Source organism: Notamacropus eugenii, chromosome 1, assembly GCF_028372415.1.
Source record: "Notamacropus eugenii isolate mMacEug1 chromosome 1, mMacEug1.pri_v2, whole genome shotgun sequence".
NCBI classification, from domain to species: Eukaryota; Metazoa; Chordata; class Mammalia; order Diprotodontia; family Macropodidae; genus Notamacropus; species Notamacropus eugenii.
Genome location: NC_092872.1, coordinates 213,628,323 through 213,648,845, shown reverse-complemented (window position 1 = coordinate 213,648,845; position 20,523 = coordinate 213,628,323). Strand labels below are relative to the sequence as shown.

Genomic DNA, 20,523 nt, shown 5'->3' with positions numbered 1-20,523 from the left:
ATGAAACCAGAAGCAGAGATTAAATGAGCAGAGGTGGAGAGCCTGCAGCCTCTAGGCCACCATGTGGCTGGCCCTCTAGGTATTCAAGTGAGACACTGACCAAATTCAAACTGTGAAGTCTGGATTCAAAGGGCTGCACTTGAGGACCTAGAAAGCCACATGCAGCCTCAAGGCCAGGCTACAGATTCCCCACCCCTGGACTGGAGTCCAGGGACAAACTCCTGTCCCTGGATTCCTTGGAACAGTCTTTTGTGGCAATATCCCTGGTTGTATACCTTTCTTATCCAAATTTTAAGGTGTTCGCTACTGCCCCAAGACGGAAATAAGGTACCAACAAGTCCTTCTCTTGCTACTCTTGCCTCTGCTAAGTGCTCCCAGGTTTAAGTATTCCAAAACACACCCCACAAAAGCCTATTTCTTTGCAGAATTAAGCCTTCTCAATTTCTCCTTGAAATCCTCATGTAGAAGTCCACAACAGACTTCTACAAAGCCCTCAGGGTTTATCTAATCCCCTCCAATGCACCTCCTCCAAAATTCCCTACTTCTATTGATAATACCACCATTTTATCAGTTACCAAAAGTTCATAACCTAGGAGTCATCCTCACCCCACTCCCACTCATTCCAATCAGTTGTCAAGTCTTGTCAATTCTACCTCCACAGTATCTTTCTAATCCATCTTGATACACACATGGTTACTTCTCACCTGAACTGTAGCAACAGTTCCCTCACTGATTTCCCAGACTCATCTCTCGGTATTCCAATTCATCTTCTACACTGCTGTCAAAGTAACTTTCCCTAAGCATGGGACTAACTATATTCCTTTCCTCAATAAACTCCAATTGTTCTGCTACCTCCAGGGTCAAATACAAACCTGTTTGTCACTTCTTACAACCTGGCTCTAACTCATCTTTCTTAGCCTACTATACCTTACTCTTCATATACTCTATATAATCCAACCAAAGTTGTCTTCTTGCTGTTACACAGAACATTCATTCTTTGCTCAGGTTGTCTGTCTGTCACTCAAGTCTAGAAAGCCCTTCCTCCTCATTTCCAAGCCTCTTAGAATCTCCAAGTTTCTATTAAGGCTGAATTCTCCCACCTGCTAGCATCACCTCCCTCAGTTACCTTGTACTTATTTTGTGAACATACATATTGTTTCACTGATAAGAGTTTAAGTTTCTGGAAGGCAGACTCTATCTAGCCCACATTTCTCCACCTTTTTTTCCTAACACAATAATGCCCTTCTGTCTTTCCCACCCTTCCCAAGTAAGATGCTAAAAACAATAAGAATCCCAGCTTGCCTGTGAAACCAACCTGTTTCCAGGTTATAGGTGGAGACTATACTCCTTCATTTGGCCAAAGGAATGGGACAGACACCAGGTAGAGGCACTTTGTTTATTTCCAGACAATTTTTTTCTCATATAGTTACCTGAGTCTAGGAAAGGGAAACAGCTCCAGAAATAGAGGTACAACTCTGAGAGCAACAGGATTTTCTATAGTACCTCCCTACTCTGCTCACAAGCTTTGCAATACTAATTGCAGGTTCCTCTGGTTTCAGCAATACTCTACAATGATAGGAGGTAGGCACACTCAGCACAAGATATTCATTTTCCACAAAAGACAACAAGACACTGCAGTGAGAGCCCTGGCTCTAATGTTAGAAGACCTCAGTTCAAATACCACTTCTGATACTCATTCCTCATGCTGTGTCCTTGCAAGAGTCTCTTAGTGTACCCCAATGTAGTACCCTTACCTGGCAAAATAAGGGGGTTGGACAAGGTGGCTTCAAATGTTCTTTCCAGCTCTAACTCTATGGTCTCTAATAGATGAATGCTCACAGCTTTGCCCTGGCAACTTCTTTTTCTTCCAACCAAAAACAAAGTAGTATCTAGGCACTCACTGTCCACTCCATGTATTTTTTAAAAAAGTAACTGAACCTCTGAGTCAGACACTACGAGAGGGGATGAAGAAATAAAGTAAATGGCCGCTGTTCTAAATGAGCTTACAATCAAGCGAAAGGAGATATAATATATAGATATAACTATATATATATTATATGTAGATATAACTATAATATGATGGAGGAAAAATGCCATCAAGGTCCTATAAAAGTCCAGAAGAGAGATACAGGGAACAAAGAATTTTAGCTGAATCTTTTAAGAATAAGTAAGATTTGTACAGGTTAGGCAGAAAAGCACAGGACATGTTCAGGAAATACAGAATAGTTCACTTTAAAGACAACCAGAAATAACAACGAATTTATTATCACAAAGGTTAACTACCTACACTAACTACAAAGTTCAGTTTTGGATAAACTGAATCTGAGGTCCCTGTGAATCATCCAGGTAGATCTAGTAGGCAACTGGAAAAGGCAAAAGCTTAGCTTTTAAAAGAGGTTAGGCCTAGTTTAGGAAGTCATTTATGTAGAGATGGCAGCTGAAGCTACAGGCTAAAATGAAACTATTATGAGGGAATGCATATAAAGATAAAAAGGCCTTAAGCTTGGGAAGCAGCAATATTTAAGAGATGTAAAAAAAAGCCAACAAAATAATCTGAGGTGGGGGGGGGAGTTATTACTGAGGAATCAAAGGCAAAGAAAATTTCAAGGAAGAGGTGTCCCTTCCCTATCTAAAAGTGATTCCTCTTTGAATGCAGTTAAATTCTATAAAGAAAAGAACTCAATTCAATTTGATTGAGTATAAAACACATATAAAGCACTTACTTTCTGCCATGCACTATGCTAAGTGTAGGGATACAAACACACACAAAAAACAGGAGCTCACAATCTGCTGAGGAGAAATAACTCATGTACAGATAAGTAAACATAAAACATACATAAAATAAATAGAAAGGAACAATGGCTTCAGAGTTAGATACATATATCTTTTAGGTCCCTTATAGCTCTGAAATTCTATGTGAACTAACCAAGACCAGTATAGTTGGTGGTTATTGATAACTTTCAAGAAAGCTGTTTCATTAGGGCAAGAGGATATGAGGCTACATTGTCAGGGACTGAATAACAGAGGGGAAAGGGAAAAGAGGCATTTGGCATAAATCACAAAATGTGGAAATGTTGATAGTATAAGGAAGGAAAGAAGGTAAGATAAGAATTGTTTTGGAAGTATGGGGAATAATTAAACAAATATGGAAATTAAAGGTAAGAGATTAAACAGAAAGAACAATTGATGAGACAAGATCCCAAGGGAGGGAATACAATCGAGAACAGAGGTGGCTAGCCAAGTCTTGGAAGGGAAGAAAAATACATTTTCCTCTAAGGTAGAAGGTAAGGATATGACAATAGGTGAAAGATGGAGAGAAATTTAGAAGAGGAACTTCCTTCAACCTTCCTCTAGTCAGATGTCCTCTATTACCTCAGTAAAATAAGAAATGAGATCATCTGTTCAATAATGGCAGATTAACAAAAATGGAAAAGGTTTAGAATAGCTGTGGTGGAAAATGTGATAGGGATTCAAGTAGGAAAGAATAAAACAAATTTGCAAGGAGCAATAAGCAGGCAGCCTATAGTCTAGAATCACTTACCTCCAAGTAAATCAGAGATTACTGTCCTTTATAGTCCCCATTTTTCACACTACCCTGAAAAAGGAACTTTTAAGCTGCGGTAAATTCTGGTTTTGCAAAACAGTGGTTATATCCTCATGGGGGCGAGGGGGGAAGGGAATCCTTCCTTTCAGGGTATAAGGAAACTGGTTAAGGTTAGCTCCCTTTTCCATCACTGAGTAACATACAAAAGTGGCTTAAGTTGGAGGTACCAATGAAGTGGGAAAACAAAATTCTCACTCCTCCTCATGATAAAAAGGAAATCACTAAAAATAACAAGAGAGAGCAACATAGCCTAGAACATACAGAACCAGCCCTGGAGTGAGAAACATCTGGATTCAAGTCTCATTTGGTAAGGTGACTATGGGTAAACAGGTAAGCAATTTCTCTCAGTTCCAGGTAACTCTGTTAAGTGACAAGTGAGTAATTAATCTGCATTGATGAAGGGAGAATTTACTATTCTGATTAAATATCATCAATGGAATCAATTAATAGAAGCTTAAACAACACCCTTATCTCCACCCCATCCTGAAAAAGATGCAAACAGGTACTAGAATGCTTTATGAAAGCCCAAACAAGAGCCAAAAATGAGTCTCCACTGCACCAATGTCAGACTTCTGAACCTAAAAGTCACAAAACTAAGCCAAAATGCTCCTACTCTACCTCTTGAGGGAAAAGCATTTAATTAAGTACCTACTCTGTACTAGGCTGTAGGGATATATGCAAAATTTATATTCCCTACCTGCGAGGAAGAGCTAGTATTCCATCAGAAGAGCTAAAATCCTATCTTCTAGAGTAAGTGGTTCTTCCCACAACAGAAAAGAAGGCCCTGGTAGTCAAAATAAGCATTGGAATGATAAAGTAGAAAATACTTAGGTTATCCTGTTTTTAGGGTAATAACCTATGACAGAAACCAGATTATTTTTAATTCAAAACTGGGCTAAATAACTGAGAACAAAGTGCTTAACACAGTGCCTGGCAAAAAGTGGACACTTAATAAATGTTTGTAGACTGAGAAAAAGAAAAAGGTGTAAAATTTAACTCAACAAAAACTGCACAGAGTACCTACTATGTGTATGTGAAAGAAAAAGGAAGAAAAGGTACATTTCATGGGAGAGGATTTTGCCTCATCATCAGAAATTGCCTCAAGAAATCACAACTTGCCTACAAAGGGCCTATATAAATCACAATAAAAAGGCACATGAAAAATTTGGAGACAAATTAAATTGGAGCTTGTATTTATATTTAAATTTATTTCTATCTAATATGATATTAATGAAAATATAACTATAAAAACTTTCTAGGCACTAGAACTTGCTATTTGAATTAAACTGTGGATTAATTGAAATCATCTATTTCTTCATTTCTAATAGCACAATGGTTTTCTATCAAAACATGTGGGAAGACCTGTGAGAACTGATGTAGAATTAAATAAGCAGAACCAGAAGAATAATGTATACTATAATATCAATATTATAAAAACACTTCTATAAACTGATAAATAAAATGAGTAAAAAGAAAAGAGTTTATACAGTAACAGCACTATAAAGACAAACTTTGAAAACTGTAAGAACTCTCAGCAACATTTACCATCTATGATTTCAGAGAACTAATAATGAAGAAGCATGCTATAGATTTCAGAGTACAGAATGAGGCTTTTTTAACAGAGGAAATAAGAAAATTTGTTTTGCTTGATTATGCATATTTTTTTTACAAAGGATTTTTATTTTATTTTTCCAATTGAGTAGGTGGTAGGAAGGACAGAAAACATATTTCTGTTAGTAGGAAAAACCAGAAATTTAATTTAAAAAAAAGTTATCTTTAAAAAATCGTGGATTACTTGGTAAAATGAAAAAATCCTTTTCTTTAAAAAAAATCCTATAAGAAACACTAAAAACACCAGTACAAGTATGTTTAATAATTTTTACATTTTAATTAATTTATTACAATATAAAGTACTGTAACACTTCTTTAGTCGGTCATTCCCCCTCTAAGTCACCATCAGGAATTTATGCCCACCCATACTCATTCACTTTTCTTCATGCAAGTGTAGCTATTTTGAATTCCAATCCCCTGGTCTTTGACCCTGACTTCTTTAATGAAAATTTACATTTTAGTTACATGGGGTTTTCTTAAAATGAGGTACATCTACATATTCTTTATAATACTGAATATATGTTTTTGTCTTGTCTTCCTTAGGCTCTTTAAATCCCTAGCATAGTACCATATATCTGTATACAGAAGGCATTTAAGTACACATTTATTGAAAATAAAATATAAATTTGTATACAAAATATGATGATCATGAGGCAAAAAGATACATTACAGATACACTCTTACAGTTACTCTAATTATCCAAAGGACAGCATATAGCATAAACAGTGTGAACTGTTCATCGTACAACTTTTTCAACAGTGGTCTCTTCCACAGGAAGTCTCTTTTCAGACCCAGAATGCAATTTTGCAGTGAGGTCTTGAAATGTCCACGTGTACAGTAAAGGTAGAAAAATATGTACTTAATTGTTTAGTTTTTAATGAGGAAGTTCTTTTGTCCAGCCTCTCGGACTTCTGCCGGTTTGATTTTAATACAGTCTGGTAACTCAAATTCTCACTGTAGGTGTTGGATGTAGAGTCAAAGAAGCTGAGTTCAAATCCCAGCTCTGCCATTTACCAGCTGTGACCTTAACCTATCCAAGCCCTAGTTTCCTCATCTATGAAACTTGAGGGTTGGCCTACATCAGATGCATCAACCACACACTGGGTCCACAACACTCCCCAGTGCAGCCCAAACCAGATTAAAATGTAACTGGTAAATAATTAACAAAATAAATAAAAATACAATAAAACATAGATTATATTAATGTTGTTTTCTATGAGGTCCACAGGGATCTTTATGTACACTAGCTTGTATGACCTCTAACCTACATAGCAGTTTTAAATCTATGAACCTGAACTAGACTTAAGACTTTAATATAGCTTTTGTTAGATTAGTAAAAACATAATGATTAACAGAATTGTGCACACACACAAAAATATAAATAACCATTATTTCCCTGGGAATTTCGGACCCTGTCTGGCACATAGTAGGGGCTTAATAAATGTTTGACTGACTGCTAACAGGCATACTGCAAAAGATAAATTATCATTATGTAGTTTGGGGTAAGAAGAAAAGCAGAGAGAGCAAAACCCTAATAGAAGTAGAATTCAGCAAGAGACTAGACCCAAGAAGGATATATGGTATATAAGAAAGGGAAGAAGAGTGACTGGATTCTCTCCAAAGTAACTCCACAATAAGGAACAAAGACCTTTTGATTTACATGAAAGTTTCATGCTCTCTATCATTCTTCAGCTAGTATTAAATTTGTTTCAGGCTTCTTGAAGGATTAAAAAAACTATTTCAACTTTGCATAATTACTTCTGAGAATGACTACTGCAAATAAAAGTTGTTTTTTACCATGTGACCCTCAACAATAACTCACAAACAATTGTTCTTGAGTCAATGAGTCTTGAAAGAATAAAAGGCCAAGTCTGTCACATCTCCCATAAAAACCAGGAGCAAAGTTAATTCACAATGCATTACAATAAGGAGCAACTTCTTTCCCTCAAGTTTACTCCTCTATTCACTTAAACTCTACTATCACAGGTGCTATAAAAGTATCATCCTTCCTCCTCCCTTCTCACATATTTAAAAGATGAATTCAATTTCTTAAGAAGGTTAAAATGATTATCATCACAAAAGCATCATTTATGGAAAAGGTTTATCACTCTATATATACTTAACATAGATAGCATAAATAGTTTTTATATATGCTTATAAACATATTTAGAAATGTTGTGATTTTTTTATACTGTGTCAAAAGACCACTAGCTAATATTAGTGATGTATAATATGAATACACTAAACGCAATTTGGGTAAAAATACAGCAATTCAAAATGGTGGAAATGCAGGTCATGTTGGAGAACATGTAGCTGTTAAAGTACTAATAGAAAATGTCATTAAGATGTTAAGAAATGTCAAAGCTAGAAATGAATTCAAAACTCAATTATTAACACATTTAACTATTTCAAGATAATATACATTTAGGACAGAAATATCCAGATATTTGCCTCAAAGATGAAATGTGTGTTTGTCCTTCACTGCTGAAGAAGACCATGCCATCAGAGAAATGATGACATGACTTGCACTTGACTTTGAGTGAGGGAGGGCTGTGCAGGTCACCAACCTCCAGAGCCATCTGAATCCAGTGACCAGATATTCATCAGGACGACTGGAGATGAGCCAGGATGAGGCAATTGGGATTAGGTGACTTGCCCAAGGTCACACAGCTAGTGAGTGTCAAGTGTCTGAGCTGAGATTTGAACTCAGGTCCTCCTGACTCCTGCACTGATGCTCTATCCACTGCACCACCTAGCTGCCCCTCAAAGATGAATAAGGCAAAGAGAAACACAAAGAAACTTACAGCATTCTCAAAAATTCAGAGAAGCTGATGGTAAGCATTCCAAAAATCTTCTCTTAAAGTGAAATTCTATTTATATTCTAGTCATAATTTTTATCGCAAATAAGCGTCAATCATGTGTTATAGTAGAACATAACCTTGTATAAATGTGTTTAATTATCATCAAGACTATGTAACTTAGTGTTGACCTTTTGTTTTTTAAATTAAGACTTTCTCCTCTCTTTTTGGAATAAAATGTCTTGTCTGCAAATCATATTAATATCCCAAGTTTGTCTTTTCTCTCTTTTTCCCACTTTGGTGAGCCTTAGTCTTTTTCTGGTTCCACAATAATTAAATATACTTCTATTTCATATCATATCACATAATTATATGCCTTCATGACTCAAAATTTTAAGTGCTGGGGTAGAGAACAAGTGTAGTACAACAAAATCTGCTATTGCACTAATGAGTATTTGCCGTGTACTGTAAGGTATTCAAATAAACTGAGAAGGTAGCATGTTAAATTTTGGGGGCACAAGTCATAGAAGTGAAAAATCAGCAAGAAATCATCATCACAACCCTTTCCTAAAGAAGGTAGATGCAACTGCCACACAGCCAACTGCTCTATTAGAAAGTAAGCTATGTTTTTTATATCCCAGCACTTAGCATGATGGCTTGCATGTGGTATATGTGTAATAAATGTTATTTTAAGTGATTTAAATTATACCTCCCTTCACCAAAAGGAGACTCATACTTACGAAGCTGTCTCTCATTTCAAAACATGCAGACTTATCTACATGGCATTTTTATATTTGTAAAGCTTCTGACAAAATGCACAAAGAGGCACAACCCAAGTGTCCTGGTACAGCAAAGCCAGGCTTTGGCTAATGAACTCAAGACTAAATGAAAATCAAAATCACCTTTCAAATCAAACAGCCCAGTCATACATTAGAAAAATTAGATCAAATTAAACTCTGTAGCAAATTACATTTTATTACAATCAAGATTTTTATCTAAACCCTCCCCTCCAAAAAAGGGAAAAAACATTCTGTGTTTTTAAGTGCAAATAAAATAAAATTATATTTAAACTAAGATTCATTTTCTAAAAATAAACTTTTATTATTTTATCACCATATAATCTGCTTAATCAAATGACTAATAATGATTATGACTAAAAAAATTCTCAAAGTAAGTCTTCCCTAAGTAATATTACCCCTCTCTGATCATTCTATTTGCAAATCCATTCCCTTTTCCAGAACTCAAAATGTAATTTAAAAGAAGCAAGACATACTGGATACTGTTCAATGTAGCACGACACATCCCATTTCCTAGCTGTGACCATGCCAAGTCACTTGGTCTCTCTGAGCCTCTATTTCTGTAACTGTAAAAAGGGAGATGTTACCTCTAACATCCACCTTGTAGAGTCATGGGTAAGGTTCAGATGAAATAATGTATGTAAAGTATTTTGCAAGCTATACAATAGAGAAGCATAATGGCATGAAAGAAAACCTGCTTTAGAGACAGATCCCATCTCTGACACATTTCAGCTCTGTGACTATGGGCAAATCACTTAATCTTAGTGGCACAGGCAACTCTCTGAGACTATAAATTACAAACTGCATTGGTAGGGGAGTCCCAGAAAAAATGACATCACAGGTCCAAAATAAAATACTATTAATGTAGAGCAGAATTAAAGTGTATATACATATACAGTGAACAGATTCAACCCGTTTATTTTATTGGCACAGGGAACTCCCAGATAAGGAAGCTCCCTCTACCAATAAAGTTGGGCACCTTGTTTGCAAGAGTTGCCTAGAACACTGAGAGGTGAAGTGATGTGCCCAAAATGTGTCAAAGGCAGTAGAAATCACTGTGTGGAAACTCCCTTAGTTAGGCAACTTCTCTATAATTTAATTTCTTTGTGAGTCACCTAAGGCACTGATCAGAAAAAGGCAAACGTGCACTCAGATGTCCTTTTCACAACCTTTCCAGTCTACATATTGCTCTGAAATTGTCTAAGATGGTTACTATATAACATGGTCTCTCTTCACCAGTCAGGTTTCCTTGCTTATTCCCACCTCTGTATTCCTCTCTCCTCTTCTTCAAATCCTTTGGATTCATCTTCAAAACCTTAACTCAAACACTCCCCTCTAGGAAGCTTCCCTGATTAAATCTAACTGCTTCTAAATCACTTGTCATTTTAGCCTATGCTCCCTCAGCATTCACTCAGCACTCTGAACTATAATAAAAATCACCCTTCCACTTTATTCAGATCTAAGGAATGTGCAAATAGTGAGAAAGTATACAGTAAGAAAAACAGTTTAGAATATTGTCTGTCATGCCTTCAGTTCAATAAGTTCAATTTTTCAATTCCAGTTATTTCCAAGTTATACCTGGTATAGTGGAGAAAACACTGGGTTAAAAGTCAGGAAAATGTGGGTTCAAATCCTGACAGCGACTCTGAACAAGTCACTTAATTTCTCTGTGCCTCTGTTTCCACATATGTAAAATAAAGGGATTGGACTTATGGGCCTCTGAGGTACTCAATGATTATATTCGTCAATACCACACAAACAAGAAACTAGGCCTTTACTGTTCTAACAAGATAATATTGAGAAAGAAATTCTCCCAACACTTCATAAACTTACAGAGTGCTCACTCAACCTTCAACCTATCCAAGGAAGGATCAGAATCCCTATATATAGTCATTTATTTGACTAAGGTTTGTAAGCTCCTTGAGTAAAGTGTCTAAATTTTCTTCTCCATCTTTCCCAACACCTAGCATAAGAGCTTTGCTCATCTGGGAAGGGTGATAGGTGGTTTGAACCTGTGATTTCAACAGTAAAAGCAACTCCCTCAGAAAGAGAATTTCTTTTACCTATGCAGTTCTATCACTCTCCTGGAAGAGAGATTAAGTGACTTGCCCAGAGTGATACAGTAGTTTAGCATGCATCAAAAGCAGAACTTGAATTCTGGTCTTCCTGACTGAGAACTGCTCTCTATCCAGTACACAACACTGATTCTCCCTTTGTACATCAGTGGTTTAAGAAATGTTGAATTACTGACTTCTCTTACCTCTGGCAATCAAAAGAGCTATAGTTTCAACTGTAGAGACACTTACATGTTCTGCATTCTATGTAATGAACTGTGCATCTCTAAAAAATATGTATTTTACAGAATCATGAAGTTGTATGAGACTTCAGAGATCATTAGAGTCCAGGGGCTCTTTTATCTGGGATCCATGTATTCCGTATTTCTGCATTAAAGTATTTTGATAACTGTATTTCAATAACTGATTTTGTGTATTATTTTATTCATTTAAAAACATTATTCTAACTATTGTGCTATAAGAAATGATGAACAGGAAGACTTCAGAGAGGCCTGGAAAGACTTATATGAACTGATGCTGAGTGAAAGGAGCAGAACCAGGAGAACTCTGTGCACAGCAACAAGCACAGTGTGCGAGAAATTTTTCTGGGAGAATTAGTACTTCATTGCAATACAAGGACTTAAATAATTCCCAATGTCTCTTAAGGCAAAACGTCTTCCACATCCAGACAAAGAACTATGGAATTTGATTGCAGAATGAAGCACATCATTTTCTTTTGCATTATGTTTTGGTTTGTTTTATGATTTCTTCCATCCATTTTAATTCTTCTATGAAACGTGACTAAGGTGAAAATGTATTTAATAGAAATGTATGTGTGGAATCTGTATAAAACTGTATGCCATCTCAGGGAGGGAGTAGAGAAGTGGGGGGGGAAGGGGGAGGGAGGGGAAAAAATCTAAGATATATGGAAGTGATTGTAGAACACTGAAAACAAATAAAATAATAATAATAATAATACTTTAAAAAAACATTATTCTAAGAAAAGGTTCACAAGCTTTACCAGACGGCAAAAGTTCCTGTTTGTGCCCTCTAGGGTCATACAATTCTACCAGTTGACAGCCTTTCAAATACTTCAAGACAGCTATCATATTATTGAGTATTCATAGATTCAGAGCTGGGAGGAACCTAAGAGGCCACCTAGTCAACATCCTCCTTTTACAGATGAAGAGCTGAGATGGAGAGATTACATGACAAACCAGTTCACAATAACAGAAAGTGACAGGGCCAAAATTCAAAACCAGGTCCCTTGATTCTAAATTCTGTATGCTTTTTACAATGCCACACTGTCTCTCTAAGTCTTCTTCTTTGCCCTCAATAAATCTGTTCTTGCCCAGATTATATAACCTCTGTTCCTTCAAAAGTTCCCAGTATAGCAGGGTCTCCAGGCCCCTCACCATGAGTTAAGCACTCATTAAAAGCCTAAAAAGAAATTTTACTTTGCTCTCCAAAGGTCATTTTAGAGAAATATTTCAGATACTCCTTGGGGAAATCCCAGTGGGATTGCTCTTAATTGAACAAGCCTTCAACGAGGCTTCACAGTGTGCAAGATCTATTCCAGATACTATGGTCCCTGCCATCAAAAAACTTACATTATAATTGGAAAGACAAAATATTGTAAAACATGTAATGACTTAACATGAGACACAGTAACTATAATTATAAAATAATATACAGGCAGATTCCTTGTTTACAGCAATACAGTTTATACTTTGTATTCTCCTAGCCCCACCCATTCTCAGTCTATTAAATTTCCTATACTGCTCCTCTGTTTCTGAAACACACTCATTTGTAAATTAGTCATTTATAAATTTATAGAAATGATGGCACGTTTCAGAAATGCAACAAAAGAAGAACATAGGAAATTGAGCAAGGATGGGTGGACTTTACTGACTTTTACTGTTAAACCACGTTAAGGTAAAAAAGGAATTTTTAAATGTTATTTTCGGTACATTACTATAGCACAGTATTTCACAGTTGGAGTCACTGTCTCGTATTAACTATATATTTTACCATGTTTTGTCTTCTCAACTAGAATTTTAGTTCCTTGATGGCCTGGACCATACTACTGGAATAGTTCTAGCACACACTAAGTGTTCAATGAGGACTCATTCAATTAAAAATGATCCCACAGTTTAAACTGGAATTTTCTCAAAGATAATATGCATATATGTATGTGTGTATATATTTGTATATGAATTAGGACAAGACAGTATTTGACCATAAACTCTATAAGTCAATCAGTCAACAAGTACTCATTAAGCAGTTAGAACGTGCCAGATATTATGCTAAACACCAAGGATACAAAGAAAAGCAATAACAGGTCCTACCCTCAAACAGCACACGTCCTAACAATATGAAAATAACTAGGCACATACAAGATATGTACCAAACAAATGAAGGCCCTCTGGAAGGGGGAAGCATTAGCAACCGGGTGAATGAGAAAGGCCTCCTGCAGAAACGGGATTTGAACTAAATCTTAAAGGCAGGTAATCTGAAATGAGGAGGGGAGAGGGCTGAGCACTCTAAGAATAGGCGAGAAACAGGAGAAAGGCCAGTTTAGCTGGATTGTAGAGTTCATGGAAGGGAGTAGCATATAAGAAAACAGTAAAGTTAGTTTATGAAGAGCTTTAAATTCTAAACAGAATCTTCACAGTTGACCTCTGAGGTAACAGGGAGACACTGGAACTAATTGAGCAGGAAGGTGACATGGTTGAATGTACATTTTAAAAAATAACCTTGACAACTTCAAGGGAAAGGGGGAAGACTTCTATGAACTGATGTAGAATGAAATGAGCAGAACTAGAAGAATTTATACAATGACAATGGCAATGTAAAGGGAAAAAAAACTTCAAAAGACATTAGAACTCTGGTCTATAACTATACTAACAAACTATAAGTGAAGAGGACTAAAAATGAAACATGCTACTCATCTCTTGTCAGAGAAATGACAAATTTAAAATGAAGCCCATATGAGGGAATTTATTTTGCTGAAGCATGTGTGCTTATGAAAAGGGCTTTACTTTTCAATGTTACTGCTGTTATTGGGGGGGGGCAGTGAGATGAAAAGATGATGAATGTACATAAACAAAAAAATTTCAAAATCACCTGAGCAACTAAGCAAAAAATGGAATTGAGTGGGGAGAGACTTGAGGCAGAGAGATCAATTAGAAGACTATTGCAGTAGTCCAGAAGTCATGAGAACCCAAAATGGGATTGTGGTTGCATGAAAGAAAGGGGAAAGGGGGGAGGGGCCTGGAGGGGGCAATGCATACACACATGAGAGATTTTGTTAAGGTAAAAAAGGGCAAGATCTGGTAATGGTCTGGTTTTGTGGGGAGAGTGAGAAAAGCATGACACCAAGGTTTCAAGTCTAGATAATTGGGAAGATGGTGGTGCCCTTGATAGTAAAAGGGAAGTTCAAAGTTCAGATGGGGGGAACGATTTAGGAACAAAAATAATGAGCTCTGGGACCTGATGAGTTTGAGATGCCTACAGGACATCCAGTTAAAGATATCCAAGAGGGAATGAGATATGAGACTATAGCTCAGCAGAAAGAACAGATGTGCTACACACACACACACATACACATATACACACAATGCATATTACATACTGATATATAATACATATATGTATAATGCACACATATGTATATAGGCTAGCCAATTTTTGAGTGATTTGCAAAGTAAAAGTTTCTAATTATTAACTCAGGAAATGATCATTTCCTTTATTTCCTCTAACTCACCATAACAGACTCATAAAAATTAGTATCAAAAATATTAATAAAAGGAAGAAAATGCCAGGAAGGGGGAAAGTAGTATGGGTATGCCATACAACTAATGTCCTCTAGTCCAATTTGAATAATGTGGCAAAGAAAAAGCCTTTGATTGTCATGTATCCTGCTTGTGGTTACTAAAGATGAAGGGGAAAATACCCCCAATACACAAACACACAAACACAGACAGATAGACACACACACACCCCCCTTGTGACTATAAATAAAAATTGTCCATACCAGCACATTTATAGTATTGTCCTTCAAAGGTGTTACCTCAGAAGGGTATACATTTATTACAAAAAGTGCTGTCACTGGCTCAAAACATTTTTCCAACTATTATTACAGGCAGCTTATAAGGTAATCCAGAAAAATTGATCTTATTTTATAGCTGCACATCATGTGATCACAATTGTTACAGAACCACTTGGCACTAAACAACTTTTGGCTGTTTCAATCTCCCCGCCCCACCCCCACCCCCAGTTGCCCCCAAGGTGGAACTTTGCCACCACTGAAAATACTACAAAGAGCATACTCTACTCAGAATTCCCTTTCCAGTCTATCGTCCACAGAGCTGCCAAATTAATATTCCTAAACTACAAGTCTGACTTCATCTTTTTGCTCAAGAAGTACCAATGGCTCTCTTCTGGTTATAGCATAAATAATACCACCTTCTGTTTAGTATTTAAAGCCTTTCACAATCTGGTTCCAGCCTATTTTCCCAGATGCTAACAAGAATAACAATAGCTAGCATATACCATAGGGTTTTAAGGTTTGAGAAGCTCTTTACAGCTATTATCTCATTTTGTCTTCACAAGAACCTCGGAGGTAGGTATCATTATTATCTTCAATTTACACATGAGAAAAAGATAAGGCAGACAGCAACCACATGGCCAAGTTCACACAGCTAGGATGTGTCTGAAGCAGAATTTGAGCTCAAGTCTTTCTGACTCCAGCTCCAGTCCTATCCAGGGCATTATCTTGCTGCAAATCACTCCCTTTTAGGAACTCCATGTTCCTGCCAAACTACACTACTTGCTGTTTATCACATACAACATCTCATTTCTACCTGTGCACAAGCTGCTCCCTCTTCCCCTTGTAATGGGACTCTCTCCTCACCTCAAGTTCTTCCAACCAGTACTGTCTCAGATCCCTACAAAAGACCTATCCTGATTCCCTAGTTACTATTGCTTTCCTACCCCAATGAAATCCCTTTGTGCAAATCTTGTGTTTCCATGGCTATTTAGTTTCCCCCTGTACCTCCAAAACAATGTAAGCTCCTTGTGAAATGGAACATTTTTATTTTTGTCTTTGTATTCCTCATGCCTAAGTAGGTACTTAATAAATGTTAGCTAAATGAATGAGTCAGAGAGTCTAACAGGATTTCCCAAATAGGAGTACCCCAAAATATCTTTGAGCAATAGCATCATCACTGGAACAAGTCCACAGGCTTCCAAGATAACTACTTGGCATGGGGTAACACTCACGTCTAAGTATGAGCCTAACAATCAATCTCATCACCCTGTAATTATCACACTCTACATTCTTAATAGCTTCCTTAAAACCAAAGATGAAAACAAGACCCATAATTCCTGAGCTACCTGCCAAGTTTCCATAACCATAATGGTCAAGTCCCTTGACAAACTTATTCCAACTTACCCTTCTATACCGTATTTCCTTTACTCCTATACCCTAACCCTAGACTTTGGTTAAATTGGATTACTTATTCCCCAATTAGGACTTTCATTTTATTACCTCCACACCTGACTCATCATTTTTTCTATTTGGAATGTTCCCATTCACCACCTATCATAATCTTACACAGCCTCTCACTCATAAGTCCTACAAGCACCTGATTTATACTATTAATTGGTACTTAATAATACTGCCTTGTTTTATACTTTTTTTCCCTTTCAATCCATAAGCTTTTTTGAGGATGGGGAGCCCACAAATTATTTCACCTTTGTATTCCTAGCATCTAGCACAGTGACTTATGTGTAATAGGAGCATGAAAAATGTTCACTGAATAAATGGCATTCTTTGAAAAAAATAAATAAGCCCTTGTCCACAAATACTGCATTCCTAAAAACAACACTAATGCCAATACGGTTGGGTGTTTACTCAGGTTCATACAAGAATAAAATCAGAAGACCACCCATCCTGTGCAACCTTGTAAGCTGCATTATAGCTCAAACGTCTCCTAGTGTTCCTTGACCACAACTTTGTTTGCTGGAGTTAAAACAACGTAAAACAGTTGTGTAAGCCAGAAAAAGTCATCTAACACTGGCTCCCCCACATGACTTTCCCAGTCTGACCAGATCAAGAAGGGGTCAGACTGAATTTCCTCTACATAGTACAGAATTCCTTAAAAAGCAGTCAATCTGAGGGAGATGAAGATGCAAATTTAGTCATTTCCCTGCAATTTGAATGGGTCATCCCCACAGGACTTCAATGCCTCCCTCTCCTACTACGCAAGTCCCTACAAAGGTAGGAAAGCTAAGTCAATGTCAGCCAAAACGTCCACCTCTGTTTCTGCTAATAGCAAAGAATTGGCAAGAAAAAGGACACTTAAAGTGAATTCTCATTCATTCCAAAATGTTAATGCTGAGTGTAAATTAAATACAGTTTGAAAAAAAAATAACACTGCTGTATTGAGGCAAATGAATCATAAGATCAGATAATAGGTCAACTGTTCTATTTACTACAAGGTTTTTGATATAATCAGTCAATTAGAAGAGGTTATAAAATTGAACAAATAGTTGCTTATACAACAGTCTCAAAGATAACCAACATGTTCTTAATCATAAAAGTTCTGAAAGCTAAAATTAATGTATTGAGTAATCTATATTGAATTTAAAAAAGAAACACCACTGAGTATGTGAAAGGGAATCTGTGATCTAACTGATTGATTTGAGACTCAGACTATTTATAGTCTACTACTGAGATTAAAATATTGCCATTGCACTTTGGACTCTAAATATCTTTTGAACTTTATCTCCTCAAAACTCAGAATTTGGCATTAAAGATATACTCTAAAATGTGCAAAGATATTCACTATGTTGAACAATAAACACTTGCAATAAGGAATGATCCAAAACAAGAAAAACTGTTAGAATGAGATGATTTAACTCATTAAAACTATCTGAAGTCATGTTGTTTTTAAAAATCTGTCATCACTACTCAAAGCAGTCAATTTAAAAATCATTTCAAAACCATACTGAGTCTAATGCAACAAAAGCAGTCCCTGAGAAAATCAAGCAAAGTGACCGTTCTAGAAAATTAAGTATCCTTCATCATGAAAACTCAGTTTAAAAAATTCTATGCCTTTTAAAATCAGAAGACATCTTACATAAATGCCACAGGTAACAAATATGCCAAAGAAGGATGCATAAATTACATGAACGCTTATATTTAGCAAAGTAGTTCTATCTTAAAGAATAAAACAGAATCAAAGCAAATTAAATGCAAACTGATAACCAAAAGGTGGTTTAGCGAAGGCCAGAGGTGGCCATGAATGCAGCAGAAGCTGAAATTCACTGACTCTTAACTGAGAAAATGATTTTGAAATGTTTACAGAGCATGTTACAGCTTCTATTTTTGATATGCTTTACTCAACCCAATTTCTTCCCACTGTTAAATACTCATAATTATTCCAAACCTTGAACCACTAATGTAACAACAATTATCAGTTTTTTATGTTAGATTAAGTCAAGGTCTGTAACAAAACTTACAAGATTTATTTTCATAAAACACCACTGGAGAGAGGGAGGGATAAGCTTCTTTCTCAAAAAAAGGTAATATTATCTTTTAGGTAAAGGATACCTGATTTTTCACTTCTTTAAAGTTTCAGTTTTGCTTTTAATCTATTATAGGGGGAAAAAAAACCCCTTGTGGGGTATGGTAAAGGGCAGACACTCCTGTCAAGCCAGAAGGCTCACGCACAAAGACAGTGAGCTAACCAAGTGCTGCAATTCTTCCAAACTGAGCCTCTCTCTCCATACCCCCTCCACCCTTCCCCCCAACAGATATGTCTATTAAATCAGTGTCTGTTCTCCCCCTCACACAACAAAGAGAACTTCTCACCGCATGAAATTGCCGCTGAATGGACACCAGAAAGCTGGATTTGCATAATTCCTTCCAATGAAACCCGGTCGGGAAGGAGGGGGCGAGGGGCCCGAGCCAAGCTCTAAAGTCTCCCAGCTCAGCCCAGTCAGAGCGGCCCGGGTCCCTAACTACCGTGCCCCGCGGGCCTCCCCGGGGAGTGGGCGTGCGGGACGGGGCAGGGGAAGGGCGAGGAGCGACAGGACCCGGGGGCGCAGCGGGGCTGGGGGCGGCGGGCGCAGCGGAGGCACCACACGGGCCACTTACTTTTCGGAGGGGGGTTAAATATATGAGTTAAGCCCTTATGGTCCCGCCGGCCGCCGCGCAGAGGGAAACGGGACCTTGGGAGAGAAAAACAGACAAAACACACAGTGTGAGAGGAGCAGCTCAGCCGCCCGCGCCCCTCCCGGGGGCACCCCGTCCGCTCCCTCCCCCCACGGGGCCGCGGCACGGGGCGGACCGAGGATGCTGCGGTTCTCGGGGCAGGGGGCTCCCGCCGCGGCCTTCCCGGCTGACCCCGCACGGCACACGCACACCCCGCCGACAACACACCCACCCCGAGCCCCCGCGGGCGGAGCGAGGGAAGCCGCTGCCCCCCGCGGCCATTACACCCGCTCGGCTCCCGGGGCCTCTGACAGCTCCGGCTCCCCCATCCGCTCCCTCGCCCACTCCCGGGCTCCCGGGGCCGAGGCGCGCGCACGGGGGCGGGGGGGAGAGGACGCGCGCGCGGCCACGCGTGCGGGAGGCGAGGGGGAGAGAGGGAGGAGGGGAGCCATGGGAGAGGGAGAGACAGAGAGAAGGGCGGCCGGGAAGGTGGGGGGCGGTGATTGGTCCAGCGCCCCCTCCCACCTCCACCCCGCCCAACTAGCTCAGCGTAAGCCGGCAGGCGCGACCCCGGAAAAGAGTGTACGTTTCGGACCGAATCTCCACAATACACCGCGGCCCAGGCGCCGGGTCAGGGCTGGGGGGAGGGGCGAGCGCCGGGCCAGAGAGGGCAGAGCCGCGGGGGGGGGGGGCCGGGAGGGAGGGGCGAGCGCGCGCGCGCCGAGCCTACTGGGAGAAGCGGCCGCCGTAGTCGCGCGCCGCTCGCCCACCAGGGGGTAGGGGAAGAGACGCGAGACGGAGGGAGAGGGAGGGGGAGGGGGAGGGGGGAAGAGAGCTAGAGGGCCGGAGGAGGAACTAGCTGGTTCCCTCCCCAGCCAGGGGCGGCAGGCGGCGGGGCAGCTCCGGACCGGAGGCGGCGGCGGGGAGGGAGGGTCTCACCTACACAGTGAATGAGCTTGTGGCGCCACGAATCCAGTTCCTGCCGAAAGCCGCGTCTCTCAACGGAGCATTGCTGCCGCCTACACACCCTCGCCATCTTCTGCCGCCAGCCCGGCCCAGCCTCCGCCTCCGCCGCGGCCCCGCGCACGCATGCTCACGCCACGCCCGGGGCCGCGCACGCACGCCACCCCCGCCTTGCGTCAGGCCTCCCGGGGTGGGGGTGGGGGGGAAGGAGGAAGGAGTGGGCCCCGGGGGCTCTCGGCACCCCGTGACTCGCTCGCAATCCCCGGCCCGGGCCGGCCGCCTCAGTCTCTCGGCAGGGGGCAGGGGGGGAGGTTTCCCAGGGCCCTCCCCCGAGTCCCGTGGGCGCGCCCACCGGCCCACTCAGCGCGAGGCCGCCCCCTCCCAGCCACCCCGAGCTTGGCCTTGGAGAAGTCACTGCTCCGAGCTGCCCCCTTCACCTGGCGCAGATGCCCGCGATCGCGACCGGGCGCCGGCC

The 20,523-nt window shown here is 39.7% G+C and overlaps 1 protein-coding gene across 10 annotated transcripts in view; it reads right to left on the bottom strand.

The window, feature by feature from the left end:
• LCOR (ligand dependent nuclear receptor corepressor) overlaps positions 1-20,186 on the bottom strand; it is a 134,034-nt gene extending 113,848 nt beyond the window's left edge. Inside the window, exons 1-2 of one of the 10 annotated variants that reach the window (XM_072626492.1) lie at positions 20,029-20,186; positions 19,029-19,102 (exon numbers count right to left, since the gene is read on the bottom strand). Coding sequence is in view for 4 of the 10 variants with exons in the window: in XM_072626474.1 (XP_072482575.1) it covers positions 19,029-19,102; positions 19,318-19,367 (124 nt within the window). In the remaining 6 variants the exon portion in view is untranslated. The other 9 variants (XM_072626533.1, XM_072626499.1, XM_072626541.1 and 6 more) reach the window with 9 other exon arrangements.
• Positions 20,187-20,523: the final 337 nt, after the last annotated feature.